At 43.8% G+C, this 19,584-nt stretch overlaps 1 protein-coding gene across 1 annotated transcript in view; it reads left to right on the forward strand.

Moving 5' to 3' along the window:
- The window catches only part of CUL1 (cullin 1), a gene marked incomplete at its 5' end in the record, with an annotated part of 83,966 nt that overhangs the window by 45,661 nt on the left and 18,721 nt on the right, over nucleotides 1–19,584 (forward strand). Inside the window, 2 exons of the mRNA XM_079711166.1 lie at nucleotides 706–868; nucleotides 2,090–2,220. Of these exons, the coding sequence (XP_079567292.1) occupies nucleotides 706–868; nucleotides 2,090–2,220 (294 nt within the window). The remainder of the gene's footprint in view (nucleotides 1–705; nucleotides 869–2,089; nucleotides 2,221–19,584) is intronic.

The following is a 19,584-nucleotide window of genomic DNA, read 5'->3' on the forward strand; positions in this document are numbered from 1 at the left end:
CTTTCTTGCTTTGATAATTTAGTGGTTCCTAGGTGATACTTTACACCACACATTTCTGGTAATATGTTGTAAAACAACCGACCTTTATTAACTTTGCTACTCTTTTAAATTGCATCCCTGTTTTCCTCTCTTCCTTGAAGGGAGATGGAAGAAATTGAGATGCATAAATAATCCAGTAGGTTTCAGAGATGCATATTCAGTTGATTGGCAAGAGAAGGCCATAATATTTAAATTTTTTAAAAGTCTAATTGCTACTGATTCTTTCCATGTGGTCATTTCAGGGAATATATTTATATGACTTGACCTCAAGTAGCTCTCAGTCAGAGGGCGTGGTTCTTCCCTCCGTGTCTGTGTGCAGTGGAGAATCCACGGGTTTCTCAGAGCGTCGCCAGGGGTATTACCCCCAAAAGGTGTGAAGCACCACGTATCTGTGGGAAGAAAATTGATGTAAATACATTTGGACTGTTAATCATGATAACCTCATTAAAGTCATTTAAAGAGGACTTGGAAGCAAAAATATAGGTTACAGAGAACATGGGACACCACAGTGACCGGTTAGTTATAGTTGGCATTCATCCTAAAATCAGAGAACCCCTCCCCTCCCTTTTTTTCTTCAGGCAGGTTTGCAAGTTTAATTTGCTGCTATTTTTGTTAGCAGTGTTTAAAAAGCAAACCCAAACCTCTGACTTGAATTAATTCCCACAGGCGGAGGCTCGTTTGCTGGAGGAGCAGCGGAGAGTCCAGGTCTACCTTCATGAGAGCACCCAGGACGAGCTAGCCAGGAAGTGCGAGCAGGTGCTCATCGAGAAACACTTGGAGATTTTCCACACAGAGTTTCAGAATTTATTGGATGCCGACAAAAATGAAGGTGAGCCATTGAGATTCAAAACACAAGGGTATTTATTTTGATCTGTGATTTTGAAATTACGTGAAGTTCTAGACTCAAGAGTTAGCGTTACCAACACCAGTCATTCTTTTTTTTTTTTTTTTTTTTTTTTTTTTTTGCGGTAGGCGGGCCTCTCACTGTTGTGGCCTCTCCCCTTGCGGAGCACAGGCTCCGGAGCACAGGCTCAGTGGCCATGGCTCACGGGCCCAGCCGCTCCGCGGCATGTGGGATCTTCCCAGACCGGGGCACGAACCCGTGTCCCCTGCATCGGCAGGCGGACTCTCAACCACTGCGCCACCAGGGAAGCCCCAGTCATTCTTTAAGAGATTCACGTGTGAGATTGTGTGTGTGTGTGTGTGTGCGTGTGTGTGCGTGCGTGCCTTGTCTTGTGTTGATTTCAGACCTCTGCAGAGTGTTTGGGGTGTGACTTCGGGGGCAGAGCATCTTTTCAGTGTGGTTTGGAGTCTAACTTGTTCCATACACCTTAGCATTAAATGATGCTACCACTGTTTTTTGTTTTCTTGCGTATGTTTCTTCTGAAAATTCTTTAAGATGAGAAGGCTATAATTTTGCAGAACTATTTCCTTTACCCCTCCCTTGTTTTACTGGGACATGTTAGGAGCTCAGTAAAAGATTGGTGTTTGGATTCAGGATTTTTCTTTGGTGTTCATATATCAACCATGTGCCATGCATATATTAAGTGAAGAATATGGGGATCCTTTTGTGACTTATTTGTTTGTATAGTTGAGATGGATATTCATAAATACTCCTTAAATTTATTCTTTTAAATAATACTTATTTGTTTGTATAGTTGAGATGGATATTCATAAATACTCCTTAAATTTATTCTTTTAAATAATACTTGAGTACCTGTTATGTGTCAGGCATAAATCATATCTCAATCTCAAATTTTAGGAAGCATCAGATGTAGTTCCTGATCATCTTCTTTCTCTATTAGTAGTTTCTCCTAGCAAGGGGGAGAATATGCTTTTATAATAGCATGACTTCATTGTTACTTTCAGCTAAATATACATATGCTAAATATAAAGTATTTGGTTACAGTTAAGTGCATTTGATTGTTAAGGTGTAAAAACGCGGTGGTTTTATTTCAGTGTACCTTTCACCTCTATAAGCACTTAGTTAATGGAATGGATATGCAGAGTTTGTTTCTGTGCATAAAGGTGTGGCGCCTTCTTCTTTCAGATTTGGGTCGCATGTATAATCTTGTATCTAGAATCCAGGACGGCCTGGGAGAATTGAAAAAACTCCTGGAGACACACATTCATAATCAGGGTCTTGCAGCTATTGAAAAGTGTGGAGAAGCTGCTTTAAATGTAAGTACTGTTTAACTGAAAACCGGTCAGGCCTAACCATTCCCACGCATGGACTGCAGGTGTGTCTCGTGTCTCCACTTACAAATCCAAGGGGTAAGATTTTCACTAGACTCTCGTAGAGAACCTTGTTTTGGCTTTCTAAAATAGAAAGTTCACAAGCATCTTTATTTAGTAAACATCTCCATAAACTCTTCTCTGGCACTTTTTAGGCTTTAAGGATTTAATTTCTTGATATTCTTTTTTCCTTTATGTCTTCTCAAAATTACATTCCTTGCACTAGAAGAGAGAAGATTATTCCATAGAAAGAACAGGCTAAAGCCTCCTAGAGACTTGGCTCTGGCACCCACAGGCCACAGGCTGCCCCTTGCAGGAACTTTGGTCTGTGTACCGCCCTCCCATTGAGACTCACAGGGCTATTTGCCCTGGAAAGGCCCTGAAATGTATGGCATTTCTCATACACACCCCCATCCCCACTGCGGGAGGCACAAGAATATTCTGCTGGGTTATCTATAATTCACTTGATAATTTTACATAGCAAGTATCATGTGTTTCTAAGAGACAGGTAAGTTGTCTTCAGTTTTGTCCCTATTGTGAACTTTAATTTTGATAGTGTTTGGGACAGCTATTGGAGAAGAAAAGCTTCTAGAACACACGGTTGGTTCTTAGGTCTGAATCAGAAAACTTTTTATCTCTGATTTTATTGTGTTTGGTGTTAATTATTTCAACAATACTATCTTTAATATTTTTTTTAAGTCTTTATTTTCCTGTTATCTTTGGGGCATCCCTCTTCTACTTTTAATTATGGGGGTTGCTGCCTCACTTGTTATCACATCTATGAAATATTAGAGGGAAGAATGTAAACACACCTTTAAAGGGCCTGAGACAGGCATGTACATGAGATTCAAAAGAGGTGACCTGATGAAGATATCTTTTCAATAACATAAGGTGTTTTCACAGATGTGTTAATTCAAAACCCGGTTTGGCTGTGTGGGCAGCAGAGCCAAGTTAAATGACTTTCCTTCAAATGAGTTAAGGTGGCGAGTCTTATTTCATCAGGTATGGATTAGAGTAGCAGATAAATGAAGCAGGTGTCGCTTTTTCATGTAAACTGTTAAATGTTAGATATGAGATTGGCCTGAGGGACTCATGTTCTAGGTGAATATAGTTAGATTAAAAATCAGTAGGATAACTTGCTTTTTTGTTTTCATAGGAATGATGGGATATTCCTTCTAATGTCAATCTTTTCCAAACCAAGTAAGGTTCTAGATGGAGAAATAATCACGTTGTAATTCTCAAGTACCATTTTCTCTTTCTTTTGGATACAGTCAGCTGCCTGATTGACTTGGTCAGTGAGTCTTGAATCTGAAGTTGACCTTTCATGGCAGTTAAAGCACAAGTTCAGCTTCTAAGTAAAATCATTTCTCTATTAGTAGAGACTTCATCCGTCAGCAGTAGACAGCAAAAATAAACTGTATTTACCAGCAGTTATATTTTATTGGAAATTAAGCTTTTAAACAATATTTTTATCTATTTATTTATTTATTTTATTTTTGGCTGCATCAGGTCTTGTTTGCAGCACACAGGTTTCTCTCTAGTTGTGGCATGCGGGTTTTCTCTTCTCTAGTGGAGGCGCACGGGCTCAGTAGTTGTGGTGTGGGGGCTTAGATGCCCTGCAGCGTGTGGGATCTTAGCTCCCTGACCAGGGATTGAACCCGCATCCCCTGCATTGTAAGGCGGATTCTTTACCACTGGACCACCAGGGAAGTCCCCTAAACAGTATTTTTATTACTTAGATGTAAGCCACTGATACACATGTATTTAAACATCAAAATAAGATTTTCCCCCATGAAGAATAATTATTATTTCCATAGGAACTGTTTTTCTACTGAACTCATGAAATTGGTTTTTTAAATTGTTGTTCTTGTGAGGAAAAGTTTCTTTAAGAAAACAAATACTTTTCCTATTTTCTGCAAAAGGAGTTTTCCCTGGATTTCCATTTTATTGGCTCATCTCTGAAGTTTCGGTTGACTCATAAGTTCGTGGTGCCGTCTGACTGGCGCATGGATTTCTTTACGACCTTCCCCGGGCTGGGTCGGACCTGCTACCTTTACTCACCAATGATGTAAAAGCCCAGGAAACTTGAAGAAGCTCCAGAGAGAGCACATGTAGCCAGTCTTAGCCTGACTCACAGTAGCTGCTTATTGTAAGACAGAATAAATACAGCTGCTACAACATAAATAATTTTAAGTAGGTATTCATTTTTATCACATGTGTAGTAAACGTAAAAGATGTATTGTAACCCAAACCATGATGGTTTTCCAAAACCCATTAATGCTGAAACAACAAAAAAGCGGCAGAAAAAGGAGATTGATTGAATTAGTAAAAAATTACAATTATCGTACCTAATTTTAAGTGGGGTTTAATTACTTTGAAAACAGTTTTTAAAGTTTTTCACCTAACTGAGTTGAATCATAGTATATGAGAATCATTTAAATTCATCTATTAAATGCCATAGAAGGCACTGCTTAAATGATTTTTTTTTAAGGGCTGAAAAGTTATCTAGTCCTATGATTCCATTTATCCCATCAGTTTGGCTAGAAAACAAGTTTTACTGCTAATCAGTGTGGCCTAGGCTGAAATTATTACAGGTTTCACACTTGTAATGTGATTCAAATAATATTTTTGTGTTAGAAACTTCAAAATCTACTTAAGAATTTTCTGAAGGCATTTTCTTTTTAGGTAAAACAGATTTGAGAATAATGGCTGTTCCTGGGTAACCAGTGTCCGGGAAATCCCCCTCATGGTGTCCCCCTCTCTTTACCCAAAGAGGAACTGGCAGTCTTTTCCCATGAGGTGTGGCTGAAACCCTGAACACATGTGCTGTTTTTAGACACACTGCTTCTTGTACCTGGCCCGCACCCAGGCCGGGGAACACCAGGGAATGCAGCTCGGGATCAGGGCTCCTCTCAGGGTACAGGGGCTTCAGGCTGAAGCAGGTCAGTGTGGGTCCATCCCACCCACCATGACGTGAGATTCCAGCATGAGGAGGAGTTCTCTCCAGCCTTCAAGAGACGCTCGCGACTGAGGACCCTCATGCCTAGCCGTGCTGCAGGCACCGTTAGCATATTGCATCGGGGCAGCAGTAGAACTTTGGAAACACAAAGAAATCTTCAAGGATGGGTTTTAAACAGGTTTAGAGCTGAACAAAGGATCAGATAATTTTTTTAATAGGCAGGTTTATTTCCTAGGCAGGTTACCCCATGTGTGGCCTCTGGACTGAAAGACAGTGTGGCAGCAGCAGGGCAAATCAGCACGTTTCACGTTGCCTTCAGGCTGGCAGGAGTCACACATTGAGAGACCTCGTGTGCTTATGTAGACGGGCCATGGCACTACAGGTGTGCTCAGTTGTTGGCAATGTAGTAACAGAAGAAAAATAATCCGTATTAAAATATAGGAGGAGGTTGGGCCCGTCCACTTAGGTCTTGAGGGGAGCATCTTGAAAGCAGAGCCCGCACCTTCAGGTGTCCATTTAAAAGGATTGAAGCCCGCGGTGGGGCGGCCCCATGCTGGGTTCTCAGCTGTTTCGTCTACCAAAGCAGCCAGCTGCTGCTGCTGGCTAGTGGTAAAACTCAGAGGACCCACAGATGCAGCAGAGAACACTGATGTCGTTTTCGCTCATCCAGCAAGCATTACGGCCTTGCTGCGCTGGCTCTGCTGCCGAGGATTCCGGTGCGAGGTGCCTCCACACTTCTGTCTTCTCATCGGATCTCACTTTGTCTTCTCAGGTCTCCGTGACCTCATCGGCCTGCTTTAGTGACTGTATTGCGGGTCCGTTTTAAAGCTCACATCTTCCTTCCTTGGTTCCTTAGCACGGCGGCGGCAGCTGTGGAGTATGTGCCACGCGGCCTCACCCTCTGCCCCTGGCAACCTGAGTCTTCTAAGGTGGAGTCATTTCCTACTGAATGTGGGCGTGGCCGTGGGGTCCTCTCAGGCCGGCGGGCAGCCAGCCCGTCGGCCCCCAGCAGCGCGTAGCCGCCACCCAGTCCTCTCTGCTGAGTCAGTGGAGTGGGGACGTGCTGCCTCCCTTGGCCCTCCAGGCTTTTCCTGTCTGGTCCCAAAGCTACCCTTGTAATCTAGGCCCCGTCCCGTCCTTTCTGGATGGTCTTACATCTCTCCCATTCCTGTTCATCCCTCAGCTTGCTTAGCAGTTCCGTCTTCCAAAAATACTCCTTAACGCATGAACAGTTTTACTCCATGTTCTTCATCCGTTGCTTTAAATAAAGCACAAAAAACCCCTCTTCCCTAAAATAATGTGTTAAATCTTCCATATTATATTGAATCAAAACCCCCTTCTAACATGCGCCCGTCTTCAGGAACCTCATCTTCCAGTGAAACCGTTGTGTCCTCCTTCCCCCCAGAGCACGTCCTTGTTTATTACACGCACGCTCCCTTCTCTGCCTGTAGCGTGGGCCTGCCTGCCTTCTCGTTTTGTCCTGCTTTTGAAGGCAGCTCGAATCCCACTTTCTAAAAAAAGTGCTCCCCACTAACTGTTCCCGCCCAACTGGTTGTATCCTCATCCTAGACCATTAGGGCCTTTAGAAAAGTCTCCCAAACGCCACTTTATATTTGTGTATAACTTTGGTGTTTCTTGTCAATCCATCTATTATAAATCCCTTGAGAGTACAGCTGACACCGTACTATGGTTCGATGCTCTGTATAATTTTAGAACTAGCGTCTGATCCAGCAAGTAGTTATGACGATGATAATGACGATGACAGTGGTGGCCAGGAGGAAGGGCCACCTGCTGCCGCCCCGGCTTCTTCCCAGTTTCATCTTCCTCACTCTTCTTCCTCATTATGTCCATCGTCGAAACGTCTTTAAACACTCCCAGTTCCATACGTGTGCCGTGCTGTACCCTCCTGGTTCTTCTCTCTGCTTAGACATATTCCTTCTTTTTTTCCTATGTGTTAAACACCTTTATCTTTCAGTACCTCAAATGCCATTTCTTCCGTGAAGGCTTTCTCGATCACCCCTTTGAAATAACAGCATGTTGGACTATTCACACTCTGTATATCTTAGATGTCTGTGTAAATGTCTTCTACAGGGATGGCTTTATCCATCTTCGTGGCCTCAGCTCAGCACTGCGGCATACAGAATAGGGTCTCGGTCTACTTATGTCTTAATTATACTCTTCACTGTTGCCAGCAGGATTCAGGGCGGCTTACACAATACATAAGAGACAATAGGATAAAGGAGACAGAGTAGCAAACTAAGGGTTGGGAACACAAACGAAGCCAAGTGGAGGAGCGCACTCAGGGTGCATGCAGTGAAGTCTGGTCTCATTAGAGGTGGGTGACAGGTTTGCCTCTGATGTTTTCCATCAGTACAGAGAGCTTGCTGGAAAGGACAGTTGGTAGTACTGTGAAGTACGGTCAACTCCTTGATTCATAGTGAACTTGGGGAACGAGCCCGTAGCTCAGAGGAATGACTTTATCGGCATTCAGAACTGACAGTACCTTTCCTTATGGCCCGTCCTAAAGAGAACACCAGCTATGTGGAAAGTCATTCATGTAAATACAAAGTAAATACTATATCAAGTCATTGGATGGCTTTATAAGTTCCCCTAACGCCACAATTTTATAGCAAATAAAGTTCAGGAAAAGAGTCAATACAGACTTGTAAGTACTTGCTAGTAAATGCTTGACCGATACAGTTGGTTCCATGTTGAATTTTTAATTAACACACGATTCTACGGCAGTCTGGGTGCTATTGTTATTCCCTACAAAGAAAGCTTCATAAATCAGGTATAGAGAATGTTTCATTACTCTGTCTTCAGGGCAGAAGTGGCAACAGATAAGCACAAAGTCCTCCTTGAAACCGTATCTTGATTTAGTGACCTCAGTCTAACTGGAACTGAAATATAATCCAACAAGAATGGGCTTGTAGATGGTTCGATGTCCAGCAGGGCTTTTGGTGTGACAGTGGGAGGTTCGGCTGCAGAGCCAGACTGGGGCACAAAGTTGTGAATGTTTACTCGCAGCTTTGGAGGCAATGGTGCACTGAGACGGAGAGGTGTTTCAGGAGCGGCCCAGGGCTGCCAGGGCGTTAGTGCTGTAAGAGGGAGCAGTTAAAGCAGAGAGTTTTAAAAGCAGAAGTAAACTCGGGGCGCTCTGACGAGCATATTTTTCAGTATAAGACAAAGGGGTGAGTCTGGGACCCCTTACGAAAAAGAATTACGAGAAAGTTGCATGGTTGGGATTGAGGACTCACTTGTGTGTGAACTTACACCAGAACGAACAGAGTAACACAGTGCTGGGTGCTTCTGGCAGATTTGGGTTTCATTTATACAACCAAGATTCCCTTTCTCTTCTGGAGTAAAATGCTTAAATAACTTAGTCCTGACTCAACCTTTCTGTGGGTGGTAATAGAAGAAAATTACCCACGCAGAGCTAAACTTTAGCTCGGGGACCTTACATTTGGAGTGTGACCCAGCTTTGTGTGGTCAAGGGAGATGGAAAACATATCCATCGTGTCTTTAAAGAGTGTGGAGAGGGTAGGAAAAGAAAATTCTAGACTATTACAGCTATAGGCTATCCCTTAAAGCTGAGTGATGGATTATGGCAGCTGATTTTACTATTTCTTATTTTGAACATGTTGAAATTTTTCCATAATAAAACTTAAAAAAAAAAGCAAAACGAAAGAAATATACTAGTTTTGATGCAGTCGATGTGGGAGAGGAGAAAGAGGAGGGAGCAGGTTACAATTTTAATTACATAAAGAGCTGATACTTGGTGATGGTGCAGATTGGTTCAGAAAGCACGCAGCTAAATTTGTGAATTCGTCTTCTGTCTTGCCATGAGATGAAGAGGATAACCATTTTCTCTGAAGGAAAAAGTACACAAATATCCATTTTTAGTCTACGATAGTCGGGCTCTGAAAAGACTCACTGTATCCTTTGTGTATCCGGGAAACACCCTTCTCTCCTTCAACTGTAGGGAGCACTCCAGTCCTTTCACAAGCAGACCCATCGTGGAAGCCTCTTCCTGCCCAAATCTGACTTTATACCCCACGTGAAACTGAATTTTGGCTTCGTCTTTGCTGCGTATCTGTACGTCCTGAAGTGGCCCCTGCCCGGTTCAAGACCAGTCAGATGCGACCCGTGAACTCTGGCCGCCCACCCACCCGCTTCCCTTCTGTATACGCTGCTCCTGTTTCTGAACTAATGCATTTATTACTTTCTGAAACATCATTCTTTCACTTAGAGAAGACACAGTTTTTCTTGGCAAGTCTAACTTAGTTCCACTTTCAAGGTTTAATATTTTCGCCTTTGATCACCCAGCACCTAAATCTAGTCAGTTGAGCCTCAGCATTTACAGGGTAACCAACACCAAAGGGCTGACTGCCGGCACACCTGGGGTTCAGGGCAGGGTAGGGGGTGAGCGGGCACGAGGGGCCAGGGTCAGAAACGGGAGCCCACACGGTCACATAACTCAGGTCAGGGATTTGTAAACGTTTATCAGAGGCCGAAGGTCATGATCAGATTAAAGATGTGTTCATTACGCTCTGAGGCTCATAAGATAAGTAAAACTGACTGAAGCAGAAAGTAGCAGGTGGACAGAGGTTAAGGTCGTGGGAATGGAGAGCACTGGATCAGTTGCTAAGTTTGTTTGTCTTGATATTTTAAACTTCAAACTATTCTCAGTCAGAAAAACTAGTGATTTCTGCTTATCTAAACAAAAGAGTTGAGGTGATGGAGTAAGAAAAGCCCATTAAAGGACTTCCCTGGTGGCGCAGGAATCCACCTGCCAATGCAGGGGATGCGGGTTCGAGCCCTGGTCTGGGAAGATCCTGCATGCCGCAGAGCAACTGATCCCGTGCACCACAACTACTGAGCGTGCGCTCTAGAGCCCGCGAGCCACAACTACCGAAGCCTGCATGCCTAGAGCCTGTGCTCTGCAACAAGAGAAGGCACCACAGTGAGAAGCCCGCGCGCACTGCAATAAAGAGTAGCCCCCGCTCGCCGCAACTAGAGAAAGCCCATGTGCAGCAACGAAGACCCAACACAGCCAAAAATTAATTACTTTTTTTAGGCCCATTAAGAAAATGTGAGACTTAGAATACTGAATGGTATTTGAGGCCTCCCATTTCTCTCCCAGTTTGGGGAGGGAGCTGTTTGTTTTTTTTGGTTGTGGTCTTGGGGGGTTTTGCTCATTAGTTAATATCAAAATTACTTTTAAACCCTGAGTGCACATAGGCTGGCAGTGGAGGGGGCACCTCAGGAAGTGCTGAGTGACGGGGAGCCGGGCTGGGGTTGGAGCTCCCGCACATCATCGGCAGAGTGTAGTCGGTGGTTTGGGACTGTTCTTTTTCTGAACCTTTTGCTCCTCTGTGTTTTGCTTGGAGATGATGCGACTCCAGAGGGGAAGTGCTAATGCTTACGGGGAAGAAGAGTTCCACTGACCCCGAGAGCTGGCGTGGTGTGTCCTCGTCAGTTGAGACATTTCTTTCCCTTTGCTTCTTTTTTTTTTTTTTTAATTTATTTATTCTTTTTTTTTTTTTTGCCTTATAACAAATTTAATCAGTTATACATATACATATGTTCCCATATCCCCTCCCTTTTGCGTCTCCCTCCCACCCTCCCTATCCCACCCCTCCAGGCGGTCACAAAGCACCGAGCTGATCTCCCTGTGCTATGCGGCTGCTTCCCACTAGCTATCTACCTTACGTTTGGTAGTGTATATATGTCCATTCCGCTCTTTCACTTTGTCACAGCTTACCCTTCCCCCTCCCCATATCCTCAAGTCCATTCTCTAGTAGGTCTGTGTCTTTATTCCTGTCTTACCCCTATGTTCTTCATGACATTTTTTTTTCTTAAATTCCATATATATGTGTCAGCATACTGTATTTGTCTTTCTCTTTCTGACTTACTTCACTCTGTATGACAGGCTCTAGGTCCATCCACCTCATTACAAATAGCTCAATTTTGTTTCTTTTTATGGCTGAGTAATATTCCATTGTATATATGTGCCACATCTTCTTTACCCATTCATCCGATGATGGACACTTAGGTTGTTTCCATCTCCGGGCTATTGTAAATAGGGCTGCTATGAACATTTTGGTACATGTCTCTTTTTGAATTATGGTTTTCTCAGGGTATATGCCCAGTAGTGGGATTGCTGGGTCATATGGTAGTTCTATTTGTAGTTTTTTAAGGAACCTCCATACCGTTCTCCATAGTGGCTGTACCAATTCACATTCCCACCAGCAGTGCAAGAGTGTTCCCTTTTTTCCACACCCTCTCCAGCATTTATTGTTTCTAGATTTTTTGATGATGGCCATTCTGACTGGTGTGAGATGATATCTCATTGTAGTTTTGATTTGCATTTCTCTAATGAGTAAAGATGTTGAGCATCCTTTCATGTGTTTGTTGGCAGTCTGTATATCTTCTGTGGAGAAATGTCTATTTAGGTCTTCTGCCCATTTTTGGATTGGGTTGTTTTTTTGTTATTGAGCTGCATGAGCTCCTTATAAATTTTGGGGATTAATCCTTTGTCAGTTGCTTCATTTGCAAATATTTTCTCCCATTCTGAGGGTTGTCTTTTGGTCTTATTCATGGTTTCCTTTGCTATGCAAAAGCTTTTAAGTTTCATTAGGTCCCATGTGTTTATTTTTGTCTTTATTTCCATTTCTCTAGGAGGTGGGTCCAAAAGGATCTTGCTGTGATTTATGTCATAGAGTGTTCTGCCTATGTTTTCCTCTAAGAGTTTGATAGTGTCTGGCCTTACATTTAGGTCTTTAATCCATTTTGAGCTTATTTTTGTGTATGGTGTTAGGGAGTAATCTAATCTCATACTTTTACATGTCCCTATCCAGTTTTCCCAGCACCACTTATTGAAGAGGCTGTCCTTTCTCCACTGTACATTCCTGCCTCCTTTATCAAAGATAAGGTGACCATATGTGCGTGGGTTTATCTCTGGACTTTCTATCCTGTTCCATTGATCTATCTTTCTGTTTTTGTGCCAGTACCATACTGTCTTGATTACTGTAGCTTTGTAGTATAGTCTGAAGTCAGGGAGCCTGATTCCTCCAGCTCCATTTTTCGTTCTCAAGATTGCTTTGGCTGTTCGGGGTCTTTTGTGTTTCCATACAAATTGTGAAATTTTTTGTTCTAGTTCTGTGAAAAATGCCAGTGGTAGTTTGATAGGGATTGCATTGAATCTGTAGATTGCTTTGGGTAGTAGAGTCATTTTCACAATGTTGATTCTTCCAATCCAAGAACATGGTATATCTCTCCATCTATTTGTATCATCTTTAATTTCTTTCATCAGTGTCTTATAATTTTCTGCATACAGGTCTTTTGTCTCCTTAGGTAGGTTTATTCCTAGATATTTTATTCTTTTTGTTGCAATGGTAAATGGGAGTGTTTCCTTGATTTCACTTTCAGATTTTTCATCATTAGTATATAGGAATGCCAGAGATTTCTGTGCATTAATTTTGTATCCTGCAACTTTACCAAATTCATTGATTAGCTCTAGTAGTTTTCTGGTAGCATCTTTAGGATTCTCTATGTATAGTACCATGTCATCTGCAAACAGTGACAGCTTTACTTCTTCTTTTCCGATTTGCATTCCTTTTATTTCCTTTTCTTCTCTGATTGCTGTGGCTAAAACTTCCAAAACTATGTTGAATAAGAGTGGTGAGAGTGGGCAACCTTGTCTTGTTCCTGATCTTAGTGGAAATGGTTTCAGTTTTTCACCATTGAGGACGATGCTGGCTGTGGGTTTGTCATATATGGCCTTTATTATGTTGAGGAAAGTTCCCTCTATGCCTACTTTCTGCAGGGTTTTTATCATAAATGGGTGTTGAATTTTGTCGAAAGCTTTCTCTGCATCTATTGAGATGATCATATGGTTTTTCTCCTTCAATTTGTTAATATGGTGTATCACGTTGATTGATTTGCGTATATTGAAGAATCCTTGCATTCCTGGAATAAACCCCACTTGATCATGGTGTATGATGCTTTTAATGTGCTGTTGGATTCTGTTTGCTAGTATTTTGTTGAGGATTTTTGCATCTATGTTCATCAGTGATATTGGCCTGTAGTTTTCTTTCTTTGTGACATCCTTGTCTGGTTTTGGTATCAAGGTGATGGTGGCCTCGTAGAATGAGTTTGGGAGTGTTCCTCCCTCTGCTATATTTTGGAAGAGTTTGAGAAGGATAGGTGTTAGCTCTTCTCTAAATGCTTGATAGAATTCGCCTGTGAAGCCACCTGGTCCTGGGCTTTTGTTTGTTGGAAGATTTTTTATCACAGTTTCAATTTCAGTGCTTGTGATTTGTCTGTTCATATTTTCTATTTCTTCCTGATTCAGTCTTGGCAGGTTGTGCATTTCTAAGAATTTGTCCATTTCTTCCAGGTTGTCCATTTTATTGGCATAGAGTTGCTTGTAGTAATCTCATGATCTTTTGTATTTCTGCAGTGTCAGTTGTTACTTCTCCTTTTTCATTTCTAATTCTATTGATTTGAGTCTTCTCCCTTTTTTTCTTGATGAGTCTGGCTAATGGTTTATCAATTTTGTTTATCTTCTCAAAGAACCAGCTTTTAGTTTTATTGATCTTTGCTATCGTTTCCTTCATTTCTTTTTCATTGATTTCTGATCTGATTTTTATGATTTCTTTCCTGCTAACTTTGGGATGTTTTTGTTCTTCTTTCTCTAATTGCTTTAGGTGCAAGGTTAGGTTGTTTATTCGAGATGTTTCCTGTTTCTTAAGGTGGGATTGTATTGCTATAAACTTCCCTCTTAGAACTGCTTTTGCTGCATCCCATAGGTTTTGGGTCATCACGTCTCCATTGTCATTTGTTTCTAGGTATTTTTTAATTTCTCTTTGATTTCTTCAGTGATCACTTTGTTATTGAGTAGTGTATTGTTTAGCCTTCATGTGTTTGTATTTTTTACAGCTCTTTTCCTGTAATTGATATCTAGTCTCATAGCATTGTGGTCGGAAAAGATACTTGATACAATTTCAATTTTCTTAAATTTACCAAGGCTTGATTTGTGACCCAAGATATGATCTATCCTGGAGAATGTTCCATGAGCACTTGAGAAAAATGTGTATTCTGTTGTTTTTGGATGGAATGTCCTATAAATATCAATTAAGTCCATCTTGTTTAATGTATCATTTAAAGCTTGTGTTTCCTTATTTATTTTCATTTTGGATGATCTGTCCATTGGTGAAAGTGGGGTGTTAAAGTCCCCTACTATGATTGTGTTACTGTCGATTTCTCCTTTTATGGCTGTTAGTATTTGCCTTATGTATTGAGGTGCTCCTATGTTTGGTGCATAAATATTTACAATTGTTAAATCTTCTTCTTGGATCGATCCCTTGATCATTATGTAGTGTCCTTCTTTGTCTCTTCTAGTAGTCTTTATTTTAAAGTCTATTTTGTCTGATATGAGAATTGCTACTCCAGCTTTCTTTTGGTTTCCATTTGCATGGACTATCTTTTTCCATCCCCTTACTTTCAGTCTGTATGTGTCTCTAGGTCTGAAGTGGGTCTTTTGTAGACAGCATATATATGGGTCTTGTTTTTGTATCCATTCAGCCAATCTGTGTCTTTTGGTGGGAGCATTTAGTCCATTTACATTTAAGGTAATTATCGATATGTATGTTCCTATTCCCATTTTCTTAATTGTTTTGGGTTCGTTATTGTAGGTCTTTTCCTTCTGTTGTGTTTCTTGCCTAGAGAAGTTCCTTTAGCATTTGTTGTAAAGCTGGTTTGGTGGTGCTGAACTCTCTCAGCTTTTGCTTGTCTGTAAACGTTTTAATTTCTCCATCAAATCTGAATGAGATCCTTGCTGGGTTGAGTAATCTTGGTTGCAGGTTTTTCTCCTTTATCACTTTAATTATGTCCTGCCACTCCCTTCTGGCTTGTAGAGTTTCTGCTGAGAGATCAGCTGTTAACCTGATGGGGATTCCCTTGTGTGTTATTTGTTGTTTTTGCCTTGCTGCTTTTAATATGATTTCTTTGTGTTTAATTTTTGACAGTTTGATTAATATGTGTCTTGGCGTATTTCTCCTTGGATTTATTCTGTGTGGGACTCTCTGTGCCTCCTGGACTTGATTAACTATTTCCTTTCCCATATTAGGGAAGTTTTCAACTATAATCTCTTCAAATATTTTCTCAGTCCCTTTCTTTTTCTCTTCTTCTTCTGGAACCCCTATAATTCGAATGTTGGTGCGTTTAATGTTGTCTCAGAGGTCTCTGAGACTGTCCTCTGTTCTTTTCATTCTTTTTTCTTTATTTTGCTCTGCATCAGTTATTTCCACTATTTTATCTTCCACCTCACTTATCCGTTCTTCTGCCTCAGTTATTCTGCTATTGATCCCATCTAGAGTATTTTTCATTTCATTTATTGTGTTTTTAATCGATGCTTGATTCATCTTTAGTTCTTCTAGGTCCTTGTTAACTGTTTCTTGCATTTTGTCTATTCTATTTCCAAGATTTTGGATCTTGGAAATACAATCTTGGATCATCTTTACCATCATTATTCTGAATTCTTTTTCAGGTAGACTGCCTATTACCTCTTCATTTGTTAGGTCTGGTGGGTTTTTATCTTGCTCCTTCTCCTGCTGTGTGTTTTTCTGTCTTCTCATTTTGCTTATGTTACTGTGTTTGGGGTCTCCTTTTTGCAGGCTGCAGGTTCGTAGTTGCCGTTGTTTTTGGTGTCTGTCCCCAGTGGCTAAGGTTGGTTTAGTGGGTTGTGTAGGCTTCCTGGTGGAGGGGACTAGTGCCTGTGTTCTGGTGGATGAGGCTGGATCTTGTCTTTCTGGTGGGCAGGTCCACATCTGGTGGTGTGTTTTGGGGTGTCTGTGGCCTTATTATGATTTTAGGCAGCCTCTCTGCTAATGGGTGGCGTTGTGTTCCTGTCTTGCTAGTTGTTTGGCATAGGGTGTCCAGCACTGTAGCTTGCTGGTCGTTGAGTGAAGCTGGGTGCTGGTGTTGAGATGGAGATCTCTGGAAGATTTTCGCCGTTTGATATTATGTGGAGCTGGGAGGTCTCTTGTGGACCAGTGTCCTGAAGTTGGCTCTCCCACCTCAGAGGCACAGCACTGACTCCTGGCTCCTCAATTTGGGATGATTTGTTGTCTATTCATGTATTCCCCACATGCAGGGTACATCAAGTTGATTGTGGAGCTTTAATCCGCTGCTTCTGAGGCTGCTGGGAGAGGTTTCCCTTTCTCTTCTTTGTTCTCACAGCTCCCGGGTCTCAGCTTTGGATTTGGCCCCGCCTCTGCGTGTAGGTCGCCGGAGGGCGTCTGCTCTTCGCTCAGACAGGACAGGGTTAAAGGAACAGCCTCTTCGGGGACTCTGGCTCACTCAGGCCGGGCGGGAGGGAGGGGCACGGCGTGCGGGGCGAGCCTGCAGCGGCAGAGGTCGGCGTGACGTTGCACCAGCCCGAGGCGCGCCGTGCGTTCTCCCAGGGAAGCCGCCCCTGGATCCCGGGACCCCGGCAGTGGCGGGCTGCACAGGCTCCTGGAAGGGCGGTGTGGACAGTGACCTGCGCTTGCACACAGGCTTCTTGGCGGCGGCAGCAGCAGCCCCCGCGTCCCACGCCCGTCACTGGGCTCCGCGCTTTCAGTCGTGACTCGCGCCTGTCTGTGGAGCCCCTTTAAGCAGCGCTCTTAATCCCCTCTCCTCGCGCACCAGGAAACCAAGAGGGAAGAAAAAGTCTCTTGCCTCTTCGGCAGCTCCAGAGTTTTCCTGGACTCCCTTCCGGCTAGCTGTGGCACATTAGCCCCCTTCAGGCTGAGTTCTCGCCGCCAGCCCCAGTCCTCTCCCTGCGCTCTGACCGAAGCCCGAGCCTCAGCTTCCAGCGCCGCCCGCCCCGGCAGGCGAGCAGACAAGCCTCTCGGGCTGGTGAGTGCCGCTCGGCACCGATCCTCTGTGCGGGAATCTCTCCGCTTTGCCCTTCCCAGGTACGTGGGGAGTTTCTTGCCTTTTGGGAGGTCTGAGGTCTTCTGCCAGCGTTCAGTAGGTGTTCTGTAGGAGTTGTTCCACGTGTAGCTGTATTTCTGGTGTATCCGTGGGGAGGAAGGTGATCTCCGCGTCTTACTCTTCTGCCATCTTGTCCCTTTGCTTCTTGAAGAGAAGCAGCCCCGAGATGGGGACGTCGGCCTCATGGAACAAGGCCCCGGGTGGCCTGTGCTGTCTCCGCCTGCCCCCCGTGAGGACAGGAGGCTGGGTGCCACCCGGGCCCCTGGAGGCCACACAGGCAGAGAGCGTGATGCACATGTGTGAGGTGGAGGCCCCAGGCCTGTGGCCCCCGTATCCTCTTGAGGCAGAATCACAGTATTCCTTAGGATCACAAGTGACCCCGAGAAATCCTGTGCGACGTGCAGCAGCTCCCCGTGAGGTACTGACCTCACTCCTCAGGGCGTGTGCCTCACGCGCCTCCCTGCTTTAACTAAGGGTGAGATGGAAGTTATGTCAGGCTCCTAAAGTGTGCTTTCTCTCTGTGAGACGGGCTTTTAGAATTATCCTGTTAGTGGAAACGTGGGATAAAAGGTAGTAATTCAGTTATGATTATGGTTGTTCCTGATTCAGCCATTTCAGAATGAGTTGGCGAAGTACAGGAGGCAAGGCAGGCGCAGTCTGGGGAGCCCCTTGAGCTCGTGCCCGGCGAGGGAGGCCGCCCTTGGAGACAGCTCACAGGGAGGGTGAGCTCGTGTAACAGGGAAGCCTGGCCTGTCCTGGAAGCTCAGGGAGGTTCCCTGAAAATATTGGAGACCAGGAGAAGAGTTGGAGCTGCCTGGGCCAGGTAGGGGTCCTAGACAGAGCAGAGACCTGTCCTGGCCACCGAGAAGTCTGCTACGACAGGAAGAGGGGACGGGGCACAATGTAAACCTGCGAGGGTGGGCCCGGGCCGGCCAGACCACGGGAGACCTCGAAGGCCAGGTCGAAGATACACCTTAATCCTAAGAGCAGGACGAAACCAGGAGAAGGGTTATAATAGAACCGGACACTGACAGGATCAGATTTGTTTTTTCTTTTTTTTACAAAATCGCTACCATGTAGAAAATGGATTGAAAGGAAGAAGAGTTGCTAGTATACCAGTTAGGTTTGTTAGAGTGGCTCAGATGGAAGTGACACGGGCTGGTGATGGGGGGACACCAGAAATTAAGTAATTGGGCCCTGTAATGGACGGGATTTGTGTTGGATAATTGTTGAAGCTGGACGATGGATACGTGGGGTGGGTTTTCCTGTTCTTTGTAATTTTGAATATGTTTGACTCTTTTCTACAATGACACGTTGAAACAAAAGAAATGGAAAGAGAGAGGTCCAGAGAGCAGCAGGGCCAGGGAGGAGATGGGGCCGGCTCTGGCACACAGCGTTCGGGGATCATTCCAGGCGTCCGCGGCAGGTTGTGTGAACCGAGTGGGGACGTCTGGTCTGGTCTGGAGAGGAGTGTGACAGCCATTGGCAATAAAGACACCGATCGCGTAGGAGTTGGATGAGATCCCTCCGGGACCAGCCTGAGAGGTGTCCTGTTTCTTATATGCAGAGGGCTCTCATGTACTGTTGAGTAATCACGCCAGTTACTGACTACGTTTTTTTTTTTTTGGAGTATAATTGCTTTACAATGTTGTGTTAGTTTCTGCTGTACAATGAAGTGAATCAGCTCTATGTATACCTATATTGCCTCCCGCTTGGACCTCCCTCACCCCCACCCCCCATCCCACCCATCTAGGTCGTCACAGAGCACCGAGTTGAGCTTTCCTTTTTTTTTTTTTTTTAACGTCAGAAATTCACATCTTCATGTTCTTGAAAAAACATGCATTTCATCCAGCTGATCTTTTCTCTCTCCTTACCTCTGTTGCTTGTCTAACCCTCGATCTGGTGCCCTCTGAAGAGGCCGTCATTTACCTCCTGGTTGCTAAATCACTCACCTTTTGAACGTCTTTTCTCTGTTTGGCACTGCTGACTGCTCCTTCCTTAAATTCTCTCCTCTGTGTTATTCCTGTGTGTTCCCGTCTCCATCTGCCCTTGCTGGGTTCCAAGGTGGCTTCTCTCTGCATCTCAGATGCTAAATTCAAGTCTCCAGGGCTCAGTACCTTAGCACACTCTTCCCTCAGTGGGTTCCGTTCACACCCTCACTTCTCACCAGCCAGGCTCCTGGCTGGGTCTTCTCGTATAGCAGAAAGAATCTGGAATTGGAGTCTGAAGACTTCTGTTCCCTTAGGGAAGAGCTGTCTTTCCATGGGCAATTCTGCTGGGCGTTTTGGGGGACATTTATGTTTTTCCAAATCCTAAATCCAAGAAAAATTGGTCAAGAAATCAAGAAAACAGGGAAAAGCATTGTAGTT

Source organism: Hyperoodon ampullatus (assembly GCF_949752795.1).
Source record: "Hyperoodon ampullatus genome assembly, chromosome: 9".
In the NCBI taxonomy this organism is placed as follows: Eukaryota; Metazoa; Chordata; class Mammalia; order Artiodactyla; family Ziphiidae; genus Hyperoodon; species Hyperoodon ampullatus.